At 44.0% G+C, this 20,306-nt stretch overlaps 1 protein-coding gene across 2 annotated transcripts in view; it reads right to left on the bottom strand.

Moving 5' to 3' along the window:
* Nucleotides 1-12,326: 12,326 nt before the first annotated feature.
* Nucleotides 12,327-20,306, bottom strand: part of si:dkey-56m19.5 (proteoglycan 4) — a 32,737-nt gene continuing 24,757 nt past the window's right edge. The window contains exons 1-2 of one of the 2 annotated variants that reach the window (XM_054731847.2): nucleotides 16,606-16,816; nucleotides 12,327-14,947 (exon numbers count right to left, since the gene is read on the bottom strand). In XM_054731847.2, coding sequence (XP_054587822.2) covers nucleotides 12,810-14,939 — 2,130 coding nt within the window. In that variant the 5' untranslated portion in view covers nucleotides 14,940-14,947; nucleotides 16,606-16,816 and the 3' untranslated portion in view covers nucleotides 12,327-12,809. Of the gene's footprint in view, nucleotides 14,948-16,605; nucleotides 16,817-20,306 lie in introns of those variants that run through there. The other variant, XM_015952725.3, reaches the window with a different exon arrangement.

Below are 20,306 nucleotides of genomic sequence, written 5' to 3'. Positions count from 1 at the left end.
CCTTCCTTCTACCTGTTTCCTCTTTGCCTGCAGTATTTGTTCTGTTTAGTTTGTACAAACACAATTAGACCGATTTGTTTTACTCTTTCTCCTCCTACTCCTCCACCTGTCACTCTTCATCTGTTTCGTCCTTGCCCCAAACTCTACTGCCTTACAAGTGCCAGGGGTTGTTTCATACTGTGCATAAATAATTCACCAGCAGCGATGCAGCCAGTGTGGAAGGGCTGTCCTAAACAAGAAGCAGCTTTGATTTAGCTTTGTTTTCCACCAAAGACACAGTCAAGGTTATCTTTCCCCAGTAGGCATTCCTCTGTAGTCGTGCTGGCTGGCACTAAAGCAGTTTACTACTGGATTTTTATTCTAACGCACACACATCGAATTAGTCATGATTTTTCTAACTGAAATAGAAGTGCATAAAGTGTTTTACTGTTTCCATGTCTTTGTCAGAATCAAATGTCTCATGCCAAGGTTACCGGAGAGACGTTTACCCAGCTGAAATGTGCTTCGAACAAAAAGATGTTTCACAAAAGAAAATAAAGGAATTAATTTTTCACTTGATGTTTTCTTGGAATCAACAGAGCCCAGAGGGACCAGTGTCGCTGGCCACTAGGGGTTGTATGAACTAGTTGACTAGTCGACTTCACGGCTCTGTAGTGACTTTTTATGCCTGTCATTGACTAGTCGCTGTCACGTGATAACGACTGACAAGATGCAGTCCTCCAGCAGGTGATGAGCCCCTGCGTCGGGAGGCGGAGGCGACGTGCTGTGCCAGAGCGTCGGTACTGACACCTGCGGTAAAACGGACATTTAACCAAACTGTGACCTTTTCCCTCTTGCAATTTTACCTTCCCCTCACCCCCATCCTAATCTTAACCAGTTTGCGCATGCAAAGCTCTGATCGTTAACGCGCTCCAGACATCTGCGTCACCGCCAAATCAGGTGTCACCACCCCAAAAACAAATTAAACACGCGATCGTTCATGTCGGCTCATTTCATGTCTGTTATTTGTGCCTGATGCGTTTCGCTGCTGTGGAGCGAGGCACATCACCTGTTTTGTTCTCCAGTGACGCACCCCCAAGATTCCACTATCTCCGCTCCGCTCCGGCACGAACTCCGCAGCAAAAACGGTCCTGTTGTAGTCGGCTGGCGAGCAGCGGCACTCCGCTATTTTTGTGGTCGGTAGATCTTTTAGAACTGCAGTTAAAAGGTAACTCATAAGGTGAATATAAATGAACCCAGGTAGCAGTTTTTCTTTAGGATTGAGAGGAGATGCAGGAAGATAATAAACAGACAGGACAGAAAAATAGTCAAATAAAAACAAGTTAGTTTTTGTACCTGGTGGTTGCAGCAATCAGACACCACTGAAGGCAATCAGAAGTGAGGAACAGAAAATGAAATAATTATTTTAATGTTTAGAGCAGCAGGAACTCTGAGCGGCTGCAGGCGCATCAGTTTGCTGCCGCTGCGCAGGGGGAGGGGGGAGAGGACTGATGTAGGATGCAGAAACTGCCGTTGTTAAAAGAGATGTGTTAACTTAGAAAATGTGGGTGCAATTTTAATTGTCAAAAACTCCAGCGAACCTACCGACCCTTTTCAGGTGTGTGACGTCATCAATGACTAGTCGAAGTCGACTCGATTTTCATTACTTGACTGTAGACTTAAAAAAAAATTGAGTCATGCAGCCCCTACTGGCCACTGAATGAGTTTCCATCTCTGTAGCAGAACACACACTTTATGCACACACACATAGGCGTAGATCCCGGGGGGTGGGGGGGGGACCCCCTCACACACAGTTGCCCCCCCCCCCAAAAGATATTGTAAACACATAAATGCTATCAGTAAGCCTGTATTGTCTTCTAAAACCACAATGTAAAAGTTAGTCTGCAAATACAAAACAATGTGTTTTGAAATGTTGAGAAAATATAGTCCACCCCCCCCCCCCACCACCACCACCCCCACCCCACCCACCCCCAATTCCTCAAGTTGGTACGGTCGCCAGCTTGTGGAGCTCTGGGATGGAAACCTTTCCACCCGGTTCTCCCCAGCGGCAGCTCTGCCCATCTCAGATCGCAGCAGCGCTTGTCTGCTGTGCGGCTGCCGGCTTGTGGAGCTCTCGGGAGACCTCTGTGTTCCACCCGGTTTTACCCAGCGGCCAGCCCGGCGTATCTCTGACTCAGAAGCTCTGGTGTTGTGCACAGTTAACTCCGGTAGTAGCTAGGTTGCTACCTCTGTTAGCTTAGCTCCCACCTCCGCGTTAGCTTTGGGTTAGCTTCAGGTTAGCTTGTAGCTAGTTCGACCGGGTGTCGTCAGTTGATCCCAGCCTTACAGCCCCACCCTCAGCTCCACCTCTCTTCCCTTTTGTGGAATTGTCTGGGCTTGACGGAACCTGTGACACGGTCAAAATGGCGGTGGTGGCCACCTCCCATTTAGCCTCAAAAATGTGTTATTGGAGCCTATGGCAACCCATTGTCCAATGTTTATATGTCGATGGTCTCGAGCGATAGCATTTTTGTAATCCCTGTTCCCTGTCTTCAGGTATCCTCGCCATCACCACCTCATCAGCCATAACCACAGATTATCTCACTGGACCACGTCTACCCACTCAACCTGACCGACCCGCTCTCACCTACTCACCCCGCACTCACCTTCGCTCATCTGGATTCTCCTCTCAAGCTCGACCCTCACCTCAGGCCTGACCACCCTCTTCGTCTTCCACTAATTCCCTACTCACCTCTACTCCTTCAACCTCACTCAGACCCTCGCCTCACGTTGACGGCGCTCCTTCAGTTCCCCTTTTCTAATAAATATTGTTTTACCCTTTTATCCAAGCTCCGTGTATGATTCTGAATGTCCTGGGTCAAGAAACTAAACCAGAACATGACAACTAGTCGAGATGTTCTCTGCTGTTTCCCGAACACCAAACCTGCAATAGGTGTGGGAGACTACTTTCATGTTCAGCCTGCTTGAAAAACTCAAACACAGAGTGACTGATTATAATCAGAATAAATAATAAAAAATGGATTTTAGGTGTTGAATCCAATTCACGCATTTAAACTAAAATCACTTTCTGTTAAGAAATAATGAAGTTATCATTGTTTTAGTCAAATCTTGAAAATAATGACTCCTACAATTTGTTAACATTTAGAGTGTGCAACGGGAGCGATGCAAATATATACCAAAACTTAGCTTAACTGTAAAACTGACTGAGTTGTGGATATTTTTCTGTTTGCAGGTGTTGATCAGGGTGGACATCTTTAATACAGCAGACTTTTACATGGTTGAAGTGTGCAACCAATGAGGACTTCCCAACACTCATTAAAATCCATCAATGAAATGTCCTCCTAACCTATAGGGTTGACTTCAGTAACCAGTAACGACTATGATTGGAGCATTAAGTTCAGAAAATGTTTTGATTTTGACGTTTAACAACAGAAACACCAAACTTTAGCTTAAAGAGCAAGTCACCCCCAAATCAACATTTTTTTCTGATAAACTATATAAATGTGTGTCTAATCGTGTTGCAGACACGTGGAGTCAATAGTTTTGCATTTTAGCGCACTTTAGTTAAAATTTTAATTTCTACCTAAAACTGTCAGTGTTGTGCCGTTGTCAGGTAAAAACTCTGCACTGCATTTGAATTTAAATCTGCCAGTGCTATTGGCTAAGAGGTACCCTAGAACGTTAGCTGGTACCATATGATGTCACAATGTCGTTGTGAGCCTGCGTGTGTGTTTTTGTAAGTGGCTCCGCCCTCTCGGTCTGCTAGGCAACAGCATTTGTTGCATTTTTCAAACAGGACTTTGGTAGGGGCTAACTTGCTCTTTAATATCTTTGAAATTAGTTGAGCTATGGTCATTTTTGTGTGTTCTTAGATGAACTGTCTGTGGTGGCTGTCTTCAATTGGATTGATTATATTAATTTCACATTTTTAAATAATTTGCTTGAGCTAGTATGTGCTAAAATGACCCTTTACAGGGTTAAAGAAAGGCCATCCAGCCCCTAACGCCCCCTGTGGCCAGAATATTCCACTTGCAACTTCAGAGTTTTTTTCTGAGTCTGCTGCTTCAAAAAATAGATATTTAGAGGTAGACATGGAACAGATTGAAGAATGCCTTGCGGAAAAAGTCTGAAAATATGAACGTTTATTCACCCATGACTGAAGGAGTACAAAGATATGCAGCAAGCATTGTATTTGTAGATGGAAAAGATGAAAAACGTGGCTTTAAAGGTGCCGATTGCAGGAAGAGGTGAAGGGGAATGAGGGACAAATGTTTCTGTGGTAAAAGTCTCTGAAAAACATTAAAACAATGTAAACACAAAGGCAAATTCATTCATTAGCTTCTGCATGAATTAGATAACGAGGTTCAGCTGCTGTTGGGGACAAAATAAATATGGCACTTGTCTTATTACTAACATAAATCGAAGTACAGATTATGAGAGGGGGACACAGCATGAATTGGTTCATAAATCGGTATCAGTAATTAAGAGCCAGACAATATCGCTATACTGGATATCAGCACAAAAAGCCAATATCGAGCCTCCCTAAGTCTGATGTAAAAACTCTGAGAACTACGTATCGGTTTTAGTTTTTATCCACAGTGACTGGCTAGTTTGCTGTCAGCTGAAACATTGTTCTAAGACGGAGTTCCAGCTCATCTCAAGACAGTTTTCTAAGCTTATTTTTCAATTTTGCTGAACAAAAAAGTGCGTTCATTATTCTGAGCATCTATCAGACTAAAACAGCAAGACAAATGGTGTCTACAAGATGGTGCCCATGAGTGGCTGTGCGTCTGCTAGGCTCCTGATCTGTTTTGGTTACTTGTTGTTTTTTTATTGTTTTTTCTCTATCTGGTGCGGAGTCCCTGCTAACATATGATCGAGACTTACTGTTGTCGATCAGGTCCGCAATGATCAACCTCCAGAACTCCTATACCGGACCCGCTTTCCCACCGCCTCTGGAACCTGGCGTTAACCCAGGTCTCGGCCCTCTGTTACCTGTCGGCCTGCCGCTGCCCAGGAGGCCATGGAAGAGGAAACGTGGGAAGAGAGCCGGCTTCTTCATTCAGCTTAGAAAGATCCTGAGAGGCAAAGCTCTTCCCGATCGCTGCTCCGCGGCTGTGTTGTGGCGGATCCAACAGAAACTTAACGGAGTTGGGCTGATCTCGCTGCTAAATGGAGCCCCTGATGCGGGACGCTACCTGAAGGAGTGGGAGACAAAGAAACTCCGCGGGCGTAGCCTGGAGTCGCTACGTAGCTTAGCCCGCCAGCCGCCCGCCATTATCGAGCCCGCGGCAAACACACCGCCAGATTCCTCCGCGAAAATGATGTTGATTAACGCGCGCTCCATCGCCAACAAGTCTCACATTCTCAACGATCTGTTCCGGACCAAAAAATTAAACTTTTTGTGGATTTCTGAGTCGTGGCAGCGCGAAAATGACGTCACTCATCTCCGTGAGCTCTGTCCTCAAGACTGCTCTTTCTTCTCTGCTCCACGAACCACAGGCTGCGGTGGAAGAACAGCTGTCATCTTTAAGAAACACTTTTCGTGCCAAATTATATCCTCAAACTCCTACAGCTCATTCGAGATGATCATGATTAAAATTGGTCGAGTTCAACCAGTTTATGGAATTCTGGTCTATCACCCACCTGGATCTACTTCATCCTTCCTGTCTGACTTTCAGGATCTCCTATCTTCAACTATTAAACTAGACAGGATAATCATTGTTGGAGATTTCAACATCCACGCTGAGGATCTATCTAACTGCTCCACTAGGGAGTTCCTAAACACGATGAACTCTTTTAATTTCTCTCAACACGTGTCTGGTCCCACTCACAGAGCAGGCCACACCCTGGATCTGGTCTTTTCCTACGGACTTCTTGTTGATAAGCTGCAGATAAATGATGTTGTGTTCAGTGACCATAAGTCAGTATCTTTTCATATTAACCTAAATTGTGAATCTCTTTTACCAGACTCTGCTAAGCAATGACGTATTATCAACAGTTCTACCATTTTAAATTTCTCCTCCCTCTTTGACTTTGTACCTCCTTCCTCTGATGACGTAGAGCTCCTTGCAAACTCATTTAGTGATCACTGCCTCAAAATTCTAGATCAAGTCGCTCCTTACAAAACCAGCCGCAGTTCCAGTGCCTCTAGTTCACCCTGGATGAACAACCAGATTCTTGAACTTAGACGCTCCTATAGAAAAGCGGAACGACGGTGGAAGAGGACAGGTCTGGTTGTTCATCGCGAATATTTTAAAGAACTTCTCGAGTCATACAACGAAGCTGTAGAAAATGCCAGGTCTTCTTTCTTCAGCAACCTCATATGTCAAAATAAGAATAATCCTAAGGTTTTGTTTGATACCATCTCCAGCATCGTGTCTTCTCCTCCGCAGCAGGCTCAGCTATCTTCAGCTGATGACTGTAACAGATTTCTCCACTTTTTTGAAAACAAGGTGCTGAATCTGAGATCCAGCATTCCATCAGCTCCCCCCACCCTCCACCCCCCCACCAGGAGGGGAGGCCCCTCAGTGCTCCGAGTCTTTCACCTCCTTCTCCCCAATTACACTAAATGACTTAACCACAATAATCAGTCAGATGAAACTCTCATCAAGCTCATCAGATATCTTAACTCCCTCTGTTTTAGTCGGGTCCCTTGCCTCTATCAGTCCATCTCTGTTGACTATAATCAACAGCTCACTGAGCCAAGGCTGTGTTCCATCTTACTTTAAAAATGCAGTAGTGACTCCTCTCTTAAAGAAACCCAACCTTGACACCAGCTCCACCAGTAACTTTAGGCCCATTTCTAAGCTACCTTTCATCAGCAAAGTACTTGAGAAGGTTGTTGAAACCCAACTCAGATCCTGGTTTTCTAAGTCAAAGATCTCTGACCCCTTCCAGTCTGGCTTTCTGAAGCAGCACTCAACTGAGACTGCTCTAGTAAGGGTGCATAATGACCTCCTGATGGCTGCTGATGCAGGGAAATGCTCTGTCATGGTCCTGCTTGACCTCAGTGCAGCTTTTGACACTGTAGACCACAACGTTCTACTAAACAGGTTAAAGGCCCTGGCTGGGATTTCAGGTTCTGCTCTAGACTGGGTCTCTTCTTATCTCACTAACAGAACATTCACAGTGAAGTCAGAAACCTTCTCTTCAGATACTGCCTCTCTAACATGCGGGGTCCCACAAGGTTCAGTTCTAGGGCCTCTACTATTCTTCCCCTAGCTGGCATCATTCAGTCTTTCCCAGACATCTTCTACCACATCTACGCTGATGATATTCAGCTCTATATGTCCTTCATGCCACACCAGTTGGACAGGCTGGCCACACTCGTACTCTGCCTGACCCAGATCAGTAACTGGCTGTCCAGCAACTTTCTTGTCCTCAATGCTAACAAGACAGAGACCCTGATCTCTGCACCCCCGGAACTTCAGCCAAAAATCGAGCAGGAAATTGCCTCTTTTTGCCCATCAGCCAAGGCCAACGTTAGAAACCTGGGAGTTATTTTTGATCCAGCTTTAAGTTTAGACTCACACGTAAAAACCATCTCCCGCTCTTGTTTCTTTCAACTGAGAAACATTTCAAAAGTCCGTAAAGTTGTTTCTACTGCAGATCTGGAAAAAATCATCCATGCCTTTGTGTCATCACGCTTAGACTACTGTAACGCTCTTTTTACTGGTCTCAGCAAATCCTCCCTCTCACGCCTTCAAGCCATCCAAAATGCAGCAGCCAGACTCCTAACCAAATCCAGCAGACGAGCTCACATCACTCCAGTTTTACAGTCCCTCCACTGGCTCCCGGTAGAATATAGAATACAGTTTAAAGTTTTAGTCCTGACCTATAGAGCTCTTAACAACCAGGCTCCAAGCTACCTATCTGAGCTTTTATCCCTATACATCACCTCTCGGAACCTTAGATCCACATCTGAAAACCTCCTGGCTGTTCCTCGAACCAGACTGAAAACCAAAGGGGACAGGGCCTTTCAGACTATTGCACTCAGACTTTGGAACAGTCTACCTTCAAATCTCCGTCTTTCTAACACTGTAGAGGTCTTTAAAAATCATCTAAAAACTCACCTTTTCATCCAGGCGTTCCCTCCCTAAATGTTTCAAAAAGATGGCTTTGTTCGGGTTCACACCTTCACTTTGTTTATACTCATGATTTAATTTTCTACTTTATCACTGCTATTGTTTTTTGGATGTTTTTATTGTTTAGAGGTATTTGCCCTGATCTTTATCATGTTGTACAGCGCTTTGTGATTTATATCTGTGAAAGGCGCTCTATAAATAAACTTTTACTTACTTACTTACAAGAGAAAACTAACCCCACATCCAAGTTAGATTAAAGATGAAGTCTGGTTTCTTGTGGTGACACATATATTTGTCTCATAAGCAAATGAATAAATAATGTTCTACTGCTCCAGTTCCAGCTGAAGCCTGCACATTGCAGCTTAATCACCAAAAGACGTCAAACACCAAATAGCCATTGTGTAATGGGCTATGAACGAGAACATATTAGCTCACTGGGACTCCTCTCTGTTGTAAATATATGTTTCATAGGCGGGCTGCTCTCTAAAGGCTATCTTAGATGATTCCTACAGCATGTTGCACACCCACCCATCTTGAGAAGGGGCGAGGCTAAATGAAAGCCTGAAGCAAAGAGGAGCCAGATGTAAAAAAAAAAAAAAGGTGAGTCCAGAGGGGAGAAGTTCATGATCCAGAAATGTGGATGAGGCAGATGGATGACATCTCAGTTTTCACTTTGCTTTAGCCTGCACACGCTGCAGTATTGAACGCTTGCTGATACGACACTGGACACTGAAAATCTCAGCAGAGGTTGAGCCAAAATGAAAACGAAGATAGCGCCAGCACCTCATTTTTGTCATATCACAGCCTCAACAAAACGTTGGGCTTGTTTCAGCTAACATTAAACAATAGTGCACTCTGGGATGTGATCATTTTCCAGTGTCCTGGAATAACTGATGAAGACAGAACTGATACAAATCTAGATTTCTGTAAAGCTTGAAGAGTCTAATGTGTAGATTTATCCATTTCTGAAACACATCCTCCATGTAGACGTTGTGCAAAGTGTTCACTCAGTGCAGCAGCTGCATCAGCAGAGTGAGGCGGAACAGAAAGCCACATCTTTGTGTGTGTGTGTGTGTGTGTGTGTGTGTGTGTGTGTGTGTGTGTGTGTATGTGTGTGTGTGTGTGTGTGTGTGTGTGTGTGTGTGTGTGTGTGTGTGTGTGTGTGTGTGTGTGTGTGTGTGTGTGTGTGTGTGTGTGTGGCTGAAAGTGTGCATGTGTGAGGAGTTACAGACAAAGAGGAATCACTTGTACTCTCAGCATCCATTAAACTAACCCAGTGGATCAATATTGATCCTTACCACCACCGAGATCTGTCTAATAGGCTTCTGGTCTCCCTGATACAATGACAGCATTAGTACACTCACACACACACACACACACACACACACACACACACACACACACACACACACACACACACACACACACACACACACACACACACATGGATGGATGGATGGAAAACATGACCAGACAGAAGGGGAGATATAAAGAGATGTAAATAACCCCCCAAAATAGTTAAACACTAGAGCTGTTGACGTTTCATAGATAAAAATCAAAAGATGGATTATGATGGAGAAAAATCCCATTTTGCTTTTGTCAGCATTTAACACAGGAAATTAATCCACAAGAACCTCTTTTTGCAGATCTTTTAACCCATCAGTCACTTCAGTGTTTCTGCTTCTAGAGAAAGCGGAAGAGAGGAAGTCTCTGTGCAGTGGTGATAATATAAGCATTAGTCTGTGTGTGTGTGTGTGTGTGTGTGTGTGTGTGTGTGTGTGTGTGTGTGTGTGTGTGTGTGTGTGTGTGTGTGTGTGTGTGTGTGTGTCTTATGGATAAGACAGAGTAAAAGAAATGAGTGAGAGAAGAGTGAGTTGTTTATTTTCAGCCTCTTCTTCCTGCTCCGCCACCCTCCTGCTTGAACAATAAATAACGATCAGCTGGTGCTGAGATTTGGCCGCCTGACTTGTTTTCTGTGACACGCTCAGCGTAGTCACCCTCTCGTGTCCTCTCTGTTATCTCAACATCAACAAACGTAAAAGACAACATGCCATTTGAGTTACTAATTATTCCCCTCAGTCACAAAAAAAAAACACAAACTCATAATAAATGAGGTCAAATTTCTATTTGAACCAGAAATCTGACAACGTTAATTTCTCCAATTTTTGAGAAAACGTTTGAATTTTTGTGCTCAATAATCATTTTAAATAGCAAGATTAGATAAAATGTCTCAGCAGTAGCAAACCGCAACATTTGAGTCCAGTTATGTGACATTAGATATAAACAGACCACATACTCCTAGCTGCATTGGTTACTGGTTTTGCTTGAACAAACAAAAGTGAAGCAGCTCAGTTTCCACACAGTTAAAAATTAAGCTCTCCCAAGGAGAAGCGTGCAAAACAGTCGTTCAAAATGTTCCTCCTCGATGTTTTTAATTATTATTGAATCATCGATAAAATTTACAACTTTTCTCCCAAACGTGTCTGAAATGTAACCGCAGCTCAGCATTTGGACTAACTTTCTTGTCATTCTGTGGCTGCTCAGAGGGATTTCAGCGAGGTGAAGCTAAGTTTGCCTGCTGATTCCCACACAAAGAAAAAGGCTCTGAAACACAGCCCGTGTGTTGTGCAGGAGCTTGCATATAGAGCACATAGTGTCAGGGTAGCCAGGCAGTGCAGCTGGCCGTTCACAAATGTGCAACTTTAAGGCCGTGTGTAAATCCACAGGACAAGGACCCTGTTCTCCTACACAAACACACACAGACAAGCTAAAGGGAATAAAAGCAAGTTGACCGGTAATGTTGAAATAATGAACCTTCAGTAATCTCTAGAGATCCTCAGTAGAATAAAGAGAAGAAACAAACTGTCCTTCAAAGGGTCACTAGAATAGAATAGAATAGAATAGAATAGAATAGAATAGAATAGAATAGGCTTTATTGATTCCACAGTGGGCAAATTCACTTGTTACAGCAGCACCAACACTTAAGTGAATAATTTGAAGAAAAATAATCACTATTATATTAATATATAATAAGCATAAATATATTATTGTGAATATAATAATAATAATAAATAATTACTATTTAAGTCATTCTGGTTCTCACTCTTTAGATTGTTTAATAAAGAGAATTAAACGGGTCGTTTTCTTTACGGTCTCAAAGAATTGTCTTATTAAATGGGTGTTGTGATTATTAATCAGGAAAAATTAAAAAGAATGTAAATTGAAATGAGGATCTTTTTTAAACATCTTCATCTCATTCATAATTCCATTCATCTCCCTGCTAAAACATTCATCCTTGAATAAAAACGGTACTTTCTCCTGTTAATGTGTGTGCTGGCACCAGTGTGACAAAATCTGTGCAGTGAGACAGTAATGGACGCAGTAGTAGTGGCCACGTTTTGCAAACCGGTTTCAGAGATGTGAGAGCGCTGCTGGTCCTCCTCCATAACCAAACCTAAAGCCTGTCTGACGTAAGCTGGGGAAAGAGTCGGTAAACGTCTTTCTGCAGGAGTCTTGTTCTCTTTGGCTCTATGCAGCATCAAAGCCTTTGATCCCACCCGTCTTCCCCAGCCCCCCTCTCTGTCTTTTCTCTGCCTCCTGCATGCATTCCTGCCCCTCCCCCCGCTTCAGTTTCCCTGACCAGGATGGGTCTGCAACATGTTAGCTGGGTGTCCGCATCAAGCCTGAGCAACGATGCATGTTGGTGTGAAAGGAAATTATGTTACGATTCAAATGTTGTTAGCCCGGTCTGGACGTGTCGGCTGTAGATTCTCATTCCAGGAGAGAAAAAAGTCAGACAGCAGCAGTCAAAGGGATCTGGGGAAATCACGAAGAGGTTCTTCTACCGCTCTCATCTGAAACCATCACAGCTCGTCAAGTGAACATCACACTGTACTGTTTTACACTGAGTCACATCTGAACCGGACGTTTTTTAATACCGACGACTTCCGGTGATGAAACACGTCCATTACGCTGCGTTCCAAGTGAAACACGAGCTTCGAACTATCTGTATTTAATGTCATCATTTCAACACCAACATACGCTTATAAAAAAAATGGATAAAAGGATCAAACTGACCTTTTGGACATCAAAGTAAAGACTGAGATCATTTTAACATTTATAAAAAATACTAACCAGAAAATGAAAGTGCAAACTCTCCATTTGTGGGTTTAGATCAAAAATGGACCCGATTTCCCCAAAAGAGACAAATACTGAAATAATGCATGAGAAGACGATCACTCTGGACTTCAATCTTTTTATTCTCCATTCCCATCAATCCACAAACAGTCCTTACAGATATTTTTATCAAAGGCCAAAACATTTAGGTCATGTTGTCTCGTATAGTAATTGAAATAATAGTTGAAATTCTAAATCCGATAACATGTTAATGGTGAAAGTGTTTGAAATGGCCCCGTTTGTAGTATTTATCGGTCTCAAACACACAGATTCATTCACTTATTCATTAGTACCAAGTCTGTTATTCATTTGGGTTGACATTAGCCGCCCAAGTCTCTGTCTGCTCATGCCTCTGTGTCTTCTTCAGTCTGCACCTTCAAGTGGTTGTGTCCTCTTTGATACTCGGGAACTTTTCCTGAGTTTCCACAAAAGACCAAGCAGTGGTTAAAGCGCTTCAGAAAGCCTGTGATTGTGATTGCTTGGTGGCTCTCTTTCACCATCAGGGGACCGAACTGAATTCGCAGCAATGTTGAAGATGGCTTTGTCTCAGACTGCCTGGGTGACCTCAGTGCTGAGACCCTCCACCATGTCTGAGACAGCATCAGGAACTTCCTGGACATCTCCACAGAAGTCCACCTCCTTTTTCCGTTCACACTCACTCTGCTCTTTGAGAGGTGCTTCCTCGAGGTTTTGATCCCCATTAACACATTCCTCTGTGTGTGTGGCCAGATTATTGCTGCAAGTCCCGTTCATGGCTGGAACTGCTTCTGGTACATTCTCTGGACTAGAGGGGCTCTCTAAATCTCCATTTTCCATCTTGGTTTGCGCCTCAGGTTCTGGGCAAGGCACCTCTTCGTTTGAGTTGTCGGATTCAGCGGCGAGGCTGCCTTCTGAAATAGACTCTGAGACGATGATCTCAGGGCCAGGTTCTGCTGCTCCTGACTCCGCTGCTGCATCAGAGACAAAGGTGTCTTCCTCAGCAGGATGGTTTTCAGCTGAGGCATAAGGTGATTCTCCTTTGATGCTCTCAGAATCGATAGGGTCGGATGTGATTGGCTCTGGTTCTGGTTGTTCTTCTGTGGCAGGCGTCGCTTGCTCAGGTTCTACTTGTTCTTCTGTGGCAGGCGTCGCTTGCTCAGGTTCTGGTTGTTCTTCTGTGGCAGGCGTCACTTGCTCAGGTTCTACTTGTTCTTCTGTGGCAGGCGTCGCTTGCTCAGGTTCTACTTGTTCTTCTGTGGCAGGCGTCACTTGCTCAGGTTCTACTTGTTCTTCTGTGGCAGGCGTCGCTTGCTCTGGTTCTGGTTGTTCTTCTGTGGCAGGCGTCGCTTGCTCTGGTTCTGGTTGTTCTTCTGTGGCAGGCGTCACTTGCTCAGGTTCTACTTGTTCTTCTGTGGCAGGCGTCACTTGCTCAGGTTCTACTTGTTCTTCTGTGGCAGGCGTCGCTTGCTCTGGTTCTGGTTGTTCTTCTGTGGCAGGCGTCACTTGCTCTGGTTCTGGTTGTTCTTCTGTGGCAGGCGTCGCTTGCTCTGGTTCTGGTTGTTCTTCTGTGGCAGGCGTCACTTGCTCTGGTTCTGGTTGTTCTTCTGTGGCAGGCGTCGCTTGCTCAGGTTCTGGTTGTTCTTCTGTGGCAGGCGTCGCTTGCTCAGGTTCTGGTTGTCCAAACTGCTGTGCTTCAGGTTCTGGGCTGGGTGCCTCCACAGACTCTGGCTCTGGTTCTCCTACGGGCTCTGCTGCTTCCTCCTCCCTAGGATCTGCCTCCAGACTCTGCACCGTTTCTACTAAAACTTCTGCCTCTGGCTCAGGTTCTAGGACAGCAGTAGGAGCTCCTTCTGTCTCTGTAACAGTCTCTTGGACAGGTTCTGGCTCGGGATTGATGGGTGCTGCTTCTGTGTGGGCTAGAACAACATCTGGCTCTGGTACGGACATCACAGCTGGAGGATGTTCCTCTACATGGGGCTCTTCATGTTCAGCTGGAGATTGAGGCTCAGCCTCAATTTGAACAGGTTCTTCTGATGTGACCGCGGCAGCCACTTGCTTCTCGACTCCTGCTGCCACTGGTTTCTCTTCAACTGGTTCTGGTTCGGCTTGGGCTGGGTCTTCAACAGGAACTGGATCATCTGGTGCTGCAACCTGTGCTTCTATGACTGAAGCTGCCTCAACAGCTGATATTTTCAGTTCTGAGACAGCAGATGGTTCTTCTGGAGGAGGAGCAGAGTTTTGTTCTTCTGGAGCCTTTTCTGCTGCTGCAGCTTTTTCCTCCACAACTGATTTCTCTGCCACCAGATCTTTTGCCACAGGAGCTGTTTCCACTGCTTTAACAGCTTTTTCCTCCACAGCAGGAGCCGGGGCTTCTGCTACCGAAGCAAGTTCCTCTGCCACTGGAGCCGCTTTGGCGTCTGCGGTTTTCTGTTCTGGAGGTTCTTCCTCTTTTGTTTCGGGAGCTTCTTTGTCTGGAGGTGCAGATTTAGGATCCTCTGGAGCAGCTTCTGCTTCAGATGCTGCTGTAGTCACAACTGTCTCCTCCACAGCACCATTTTCCCCGGCTGAGGGCGGGGCTCCATCCTCCACTTTAGCAAACTCTCCTGCACCAGCATCTGTTGCTGCAGCTTCATCCTTTTTGTTTTTTGGGTCGCTTACATCATATCCTTTCTTCTTTTTGCTCACTTTGCCTCCCATGATGGCTCCTAGAAAGTAAAAAACAATGTTAATATAAGAAAATCTCATGATTGAGCTTTGTTAATAAAATATTTTTATTTCAGTCATCCACTTGAAACACAAAACAAATGTAATCTGCATGACCTGACTCACACAGAAGTATCAAATTAAAATATGACTTCCACATTTATTTAAAATGTGGCTTCAAAAGTGGAGTGTCCATGTCAATAGAGAAGTATCTTGCAAAGAGAATGAGAAGTTCACTCGAGAATCTGATGTCTGCCAACAACAGTTTGGCCGGGAAGCCAGTTCTTGCCTGGGAACTGAGGTCAGACAGTCTTAAAGACTGTCGTCTCTTTCAGGAAAGCCTGGAGAGGACGGCTGCCAAACGAGGCCCTGATTTTAACTGGACACCCATGATGCACAAGGATTTCTCTCGTGGTTTGGAAAAAGTGAAAGTATTCAGCTCCACCAGGTCCTCGACATTCCTAGGAGAAGGATTCACATAACGCACCAAATTTGGTGCTGTAAATCCATGGAGAACCGGGGCTTGGACGTGATGCATTATGAACGGAGTAAGTGTGTAAACATGGAGACGTTCAGATTAAAATGATGACTCGGTTTTGGCGGTAGAGGAAGTGCATGATTACCAGTGAACAGAGTAGAGACAGAAGAGGGAACTAAAAGTTTGTGTTCACAGCAATCCCAGAACAAACAGGAATGTTTGGACGCAAACATCCCATTAGAAGCTGTATTGTTCTGCTTTTCAAAGACAGAATTCCAGATCATTTAAATATGATGTCATGAAAAAGCCAAAATGGTGTCAAGTTGCAGGTCATCTGGGGGTCACAGGTGGGAACAATCTGGGAGCTGTCCATAGTGCTGCAATCGCCCAATCAGGACGTGCCATTAAATCCATATGCACATATTTACGTTTAACTGGATTAAAATTAAAATAAACAAGGTAAATGGGAAACACACGTTTAATATAGTAAATATGTCAGCGTTTGGGTGTGTTCTTCCTAGACAAAGCAAAAGACAAATAAAATCCAGCCTGAGGAGCAACTTTATGGATAAATAATTTATCACCAAATCCAAACAGCTTTGTAATTCACATGGGATCAGATTTTATGGATAGGTGAAGACAATAGACATTTTTTTTAATTATTGTTTTAGGGAAGATGGACTCAGGCGAATACAAATGGAGCCCCAGGCAGGCCCTTAACAAAGGAAGAGGACCCCCTCATCAGCAGAGGCTCGGCTACGGTTAGAAACCCCTCAAACCCAATAACTGGATCCAACTAAAGCAGAATTAAACTAAACACTGGTCACGAGCGCACGGGTGAGGAGCTATAGGGGGAGAAAGGGAGAGGGAGGTCTCCATCCCCCATCTCCAGCCTCCCACCCTGCCTCCCCCAGCTGCTCTGCCCTTTTTTGTTCAAGACGGTTTCAGAAAGTGTCGCTCCAACAGGAGCGTTACAAACAAAGCCCTGTGAGGGTCCAGCTGCAACTTTCTGCTGTTTCTCTATCCCTTCGTCCTTCAGGCGCCTACAAGACCTCAGATAAAAGTGGGATTTAGCGTTATCAAAAAAGTAAAAGGAGAAGAGTAAGAAAAGAGAACAAAGGGTAAATCGGCGACTTCCTCCCTTTCTCTTTTTCTCTAAATGTAACACAGAAAGATCTGTACCTTATTTAGGGAAACTGGTTGGTTTTCCTTGCCAGTAGCAGAGCGGATGCGATGATAACGGAGGTAAAAAAGAAGAAAGCCTTCCGGGAGTGACAGCTGCAGATTCCGCCCCTGCTCTCCGAGGTGCGGCGTGTTGTACCCGAGCAGTGCCCCTCGCACTTCTCTGGACATCTGTCGCTATCACGATCCAGCCAACCCCAGGTCTGCTCTGTCTGCAATCTACACCTCCCAATCTTTAACCCCTCCTCCCTCCCTCCCTCCCTCACACTACAGCGAACAAACCCTGGAACATGGCCATCACGCTTATTAAATGTGGGGTTTTCTGCTTATTGTTTTGCTAAAAAAGAAATAAGCAGGAAATCCCGTCAGCATTAGTGAAGCATTGCAGCAATGTCAGGTATCAGCCACCTGCAGGCTGTTTTCTGTCTGGAGTCGTCCCTCAGCAGAAGATCCACGTTTTTATTTTACAGAGTGATCACTTCAGCCCATATTTTGCATCTGAACACTGATATTATAAATGTCTAATCACAACATGGGGCACGTAAAGAGGGGTGTGGTTGTTATATTAGCCACGACGATCCACACCTATTTGCTATTTGTCTCCCAGGTGGTAATGGGACACAATGAGAGGGTGAAATTCAACAGCTGGATCTTCCACACACTCATGTTGTCGAGTTGAAACATATTTGCTACCTTAAAAGGTATGAAAACCATTAGTGATCAACAAAATGAGCATCAATCAGCACCAAAAACTGAGCAATAAGCTCAATTTTCATTCAAACTACAGAAAATGTTATTTTATCTGCAAAAGCCTTTGAGTAAAAGTAAAGATTAGGGTTGTCTGTTTTCGACATTTTTTTCTTTATTTAACAGATACTGGGATGGGGGGGGGCATGACCGTTTACAAATCAGGGGTTTGATTAAATCAGTTTAAATAAGGAGACTGCTCTTTAAGAGGCTTTAAAAGAAGCTGGATGGATACTGTTGTGGTTATTAATTCAATCATGACACATTTTAGTGTAACACGGTTAAAAAAATGATAACTGTGATTAAAAGACATTCACATCTCCTGTAAACTGCAATGTTTGAAAAGTTACACTTAAAAAAAACATAAAAATGTGATGTTACAGAAGTGGAAGTAGACAGATTGTATAGGGAGACAGCACCCTCTCCTGTCATTAGACCAATCAACACACAAAACATCTTTATATCATTTTGTAATCACATTTTGTCACCCTGAAATAAAAATATCTACCTTTTAAAAGTGTGGAATACTGAAAAGCCATTTTTAAATTCATATTTCTGATTATAATCAGTAGGGATGCACAGCATATCGGCATCAATAATGGTATCGGCCAATATTTTCAAATATAGGTATCGGTCCAATAAGTACAACTGGGCCGATATCAACAACGGATTTTTTTTCATCTTGCTTTGCCTTTCTGTTTTAGAGAGTGAGGGGGTGATGGTGCTTGTTTAGCCATGTGACAGTGATGGTAATCATCTAGCATTAGTGTGTGTGTGTGTGTGTGTGTGTGTGTGTGTGTGTGTGTGTGTGTGTGTGTGTGTGTGTGTGTGTGTGTGTGTGTGTGTGTGTGTGTGTGTGTGGGTTTGTGGGTGTAGGTGTGTGTGTGTGTGTGTGTGTGTGTGTGTGTGTGTTTGAAGAGTCACAGAACATTGTGCTCTATGATCATTTAAACGCCAAAACTACCAAAAGAAAATACAGACTCACTTTTTACATCAGGAAGAATCAGTGTGTTTCTAGCTTTATCCGTTCTTTCATAATCCAGTGTCGTATTGGAGCAGAAGCTTTTCCGGTTTGTGCCTCACTTTTTTTCACAGCAGCGGCCAACAACAATCTCCTAATTCATGGATTTTCTGCTTCCTGATCACGTGACGTGTGACATACACGGACAGAGAACAGCTTTAGACCCATGATGTTTATTCTCACGGTGCGGAGGCTCATTCCGATGCCTGCCCAGTAAAAAAAAATGCACTGACAACTTTAGTCGTCAATGGCTGTAAATGAGTTAAACTTCATGGACTCACCCATCTTGGCTCACGACAGGGAAGGTCGTTGTTGGTTTAGCATTCAAGAATCCGCAGAGAATGTCTTGATTAGTGGAAGCTAACATTATCATTAGCAACTCCACCACACAGCAAAACTCCACCAGGATTGTGTTATTTGTGGAGGTAAAACATTCACATTGCAGAGCAAGCAGAGTCAGTGATAGAGTTGTGTTGCTGTCAGCCAATCAGAGACAAGACATCCAAATATCAGGAAATAAAACTCCAAAACTTACTGCCTGAAGCTCAGCTGTGATCTGGCTCACTTCTAGTTCCTGGAAATGGTGCACCAGTGTTTTTTACTCTCAGTATGACTTAGGCCTAGTCCACATGTAGCCGGGTTTTTTTAAACGAATATCCGCCCCTCCAAAAACTTGCATCCACACCACCTCGTTTTAAAAAAAACTCTGTCCACACGTACCTGGATAAATACGTTGTTAAGGACATGCCAGACCTGTAGGCGGCAGTACTTCCCCCGTTCTTAACCTCGTCCTTCGTCTGTGGTCTTCCGCAAGGAGCAGTAATTCCGCTTGCAAAAACAAACAAGCAAAAAGCGCTTGGACAATTGATAAAGCGAGCGCAGCTCTGAGGCGATCCATGATGCTGGCTAGTGTAAACACAGGTCGCACACGTGATGTCAGCATTTTTTTGTCGCGGAAAGTGACGTTGCGGACCTTAAAACTCTGGGTTTGTCTGTCCACACGCAGACACCCAAAACGGAGAAAACGCAGATCTTCACTTTGGCCGGAGTTTTTAAAAAGATCCGTTTTCGTGTGAAAAAACTCTGTTTTTGTGTGGATGACAGGCCAAAACGTAGAAAAATATCTACGTCTTGGCAGATCCCCGGCTACGTGTAGACAGGGCCTTAAAAGGCATTCATTCTCACTAGAGACTACGGCTAATTTATTAAATGAGTGTTCCACACCTTTAAAACAAAAACAAAAAATACATGGGTCATGTAAATATTGAAAATATCACATTTGTGAATAAAATGACACTTCATCAAGTAGAGTTACATTTATAATCTATTTTTAAATGAAACAAAGTTGTGCTTCTTTAGGAAGCAGAAAATAGTATCCATGTTGTTTCTTTTCCCTTCTGACAGCAGGGTTAAACGGCGACAATGGGGCAGCAGAGGCTGACTTTCACATGATGCAGAAGGTCTGGAATGCACTCCCATGAGTGTAACCACCGACCTAGCCAACCACCCTGCTTCACACAAGATATGACTCAAGGACATAAGAGGAGGCCTCACCAAATCTCCTAAAATAATTGCATTAAAGTGTGAAACGTATCCGTAGGCAGCTTGTGGTCCAGATGACCCTGAGTGGAAGGACCCGGAGAAACAAAGCGATGTAAAGAAACAGGTGTTTGTCTCAACACTGCAGGCCTGCAGCTCACCACAAGAATGAGTGTGTGCAGGAATGTGACAACCGGCTCTGCCTGAGAACAGTTCCTAGAGAGGAGGAGGCTGTATCAGATAGAGGGACACGTGTTATAAATGCAAAGGAAAAACAAATTAAAGATTGACAAAGGCTCATTTGATTGGTACATTTTTATAATAGGTGGGTACGCATCATCATCACAGTTAAACTGATTTAACTCTTGCAGCACATAATTAAAATGTTATTTGC

Source organism: Nothobranchius furzeri, chromosome 9, assembly GCF_043380555.1.
Source record: "Nothobranchius furzeri strain GRZ-AD chromosome 9, NfurGRZ-RIMD1, whole genome shotgun sequence".
NCBI lineage: Eukaryota > Metazoa > Chordata > Actinopteri > Cyprinodontiformes > Nothobranchiidae > Nothobranchius > Nothobranchius furzeri.
Note: the sequence above shows the minus strand (reverse complement) of the source record. Positions and strands in the feature narration are given on the sequence as shown.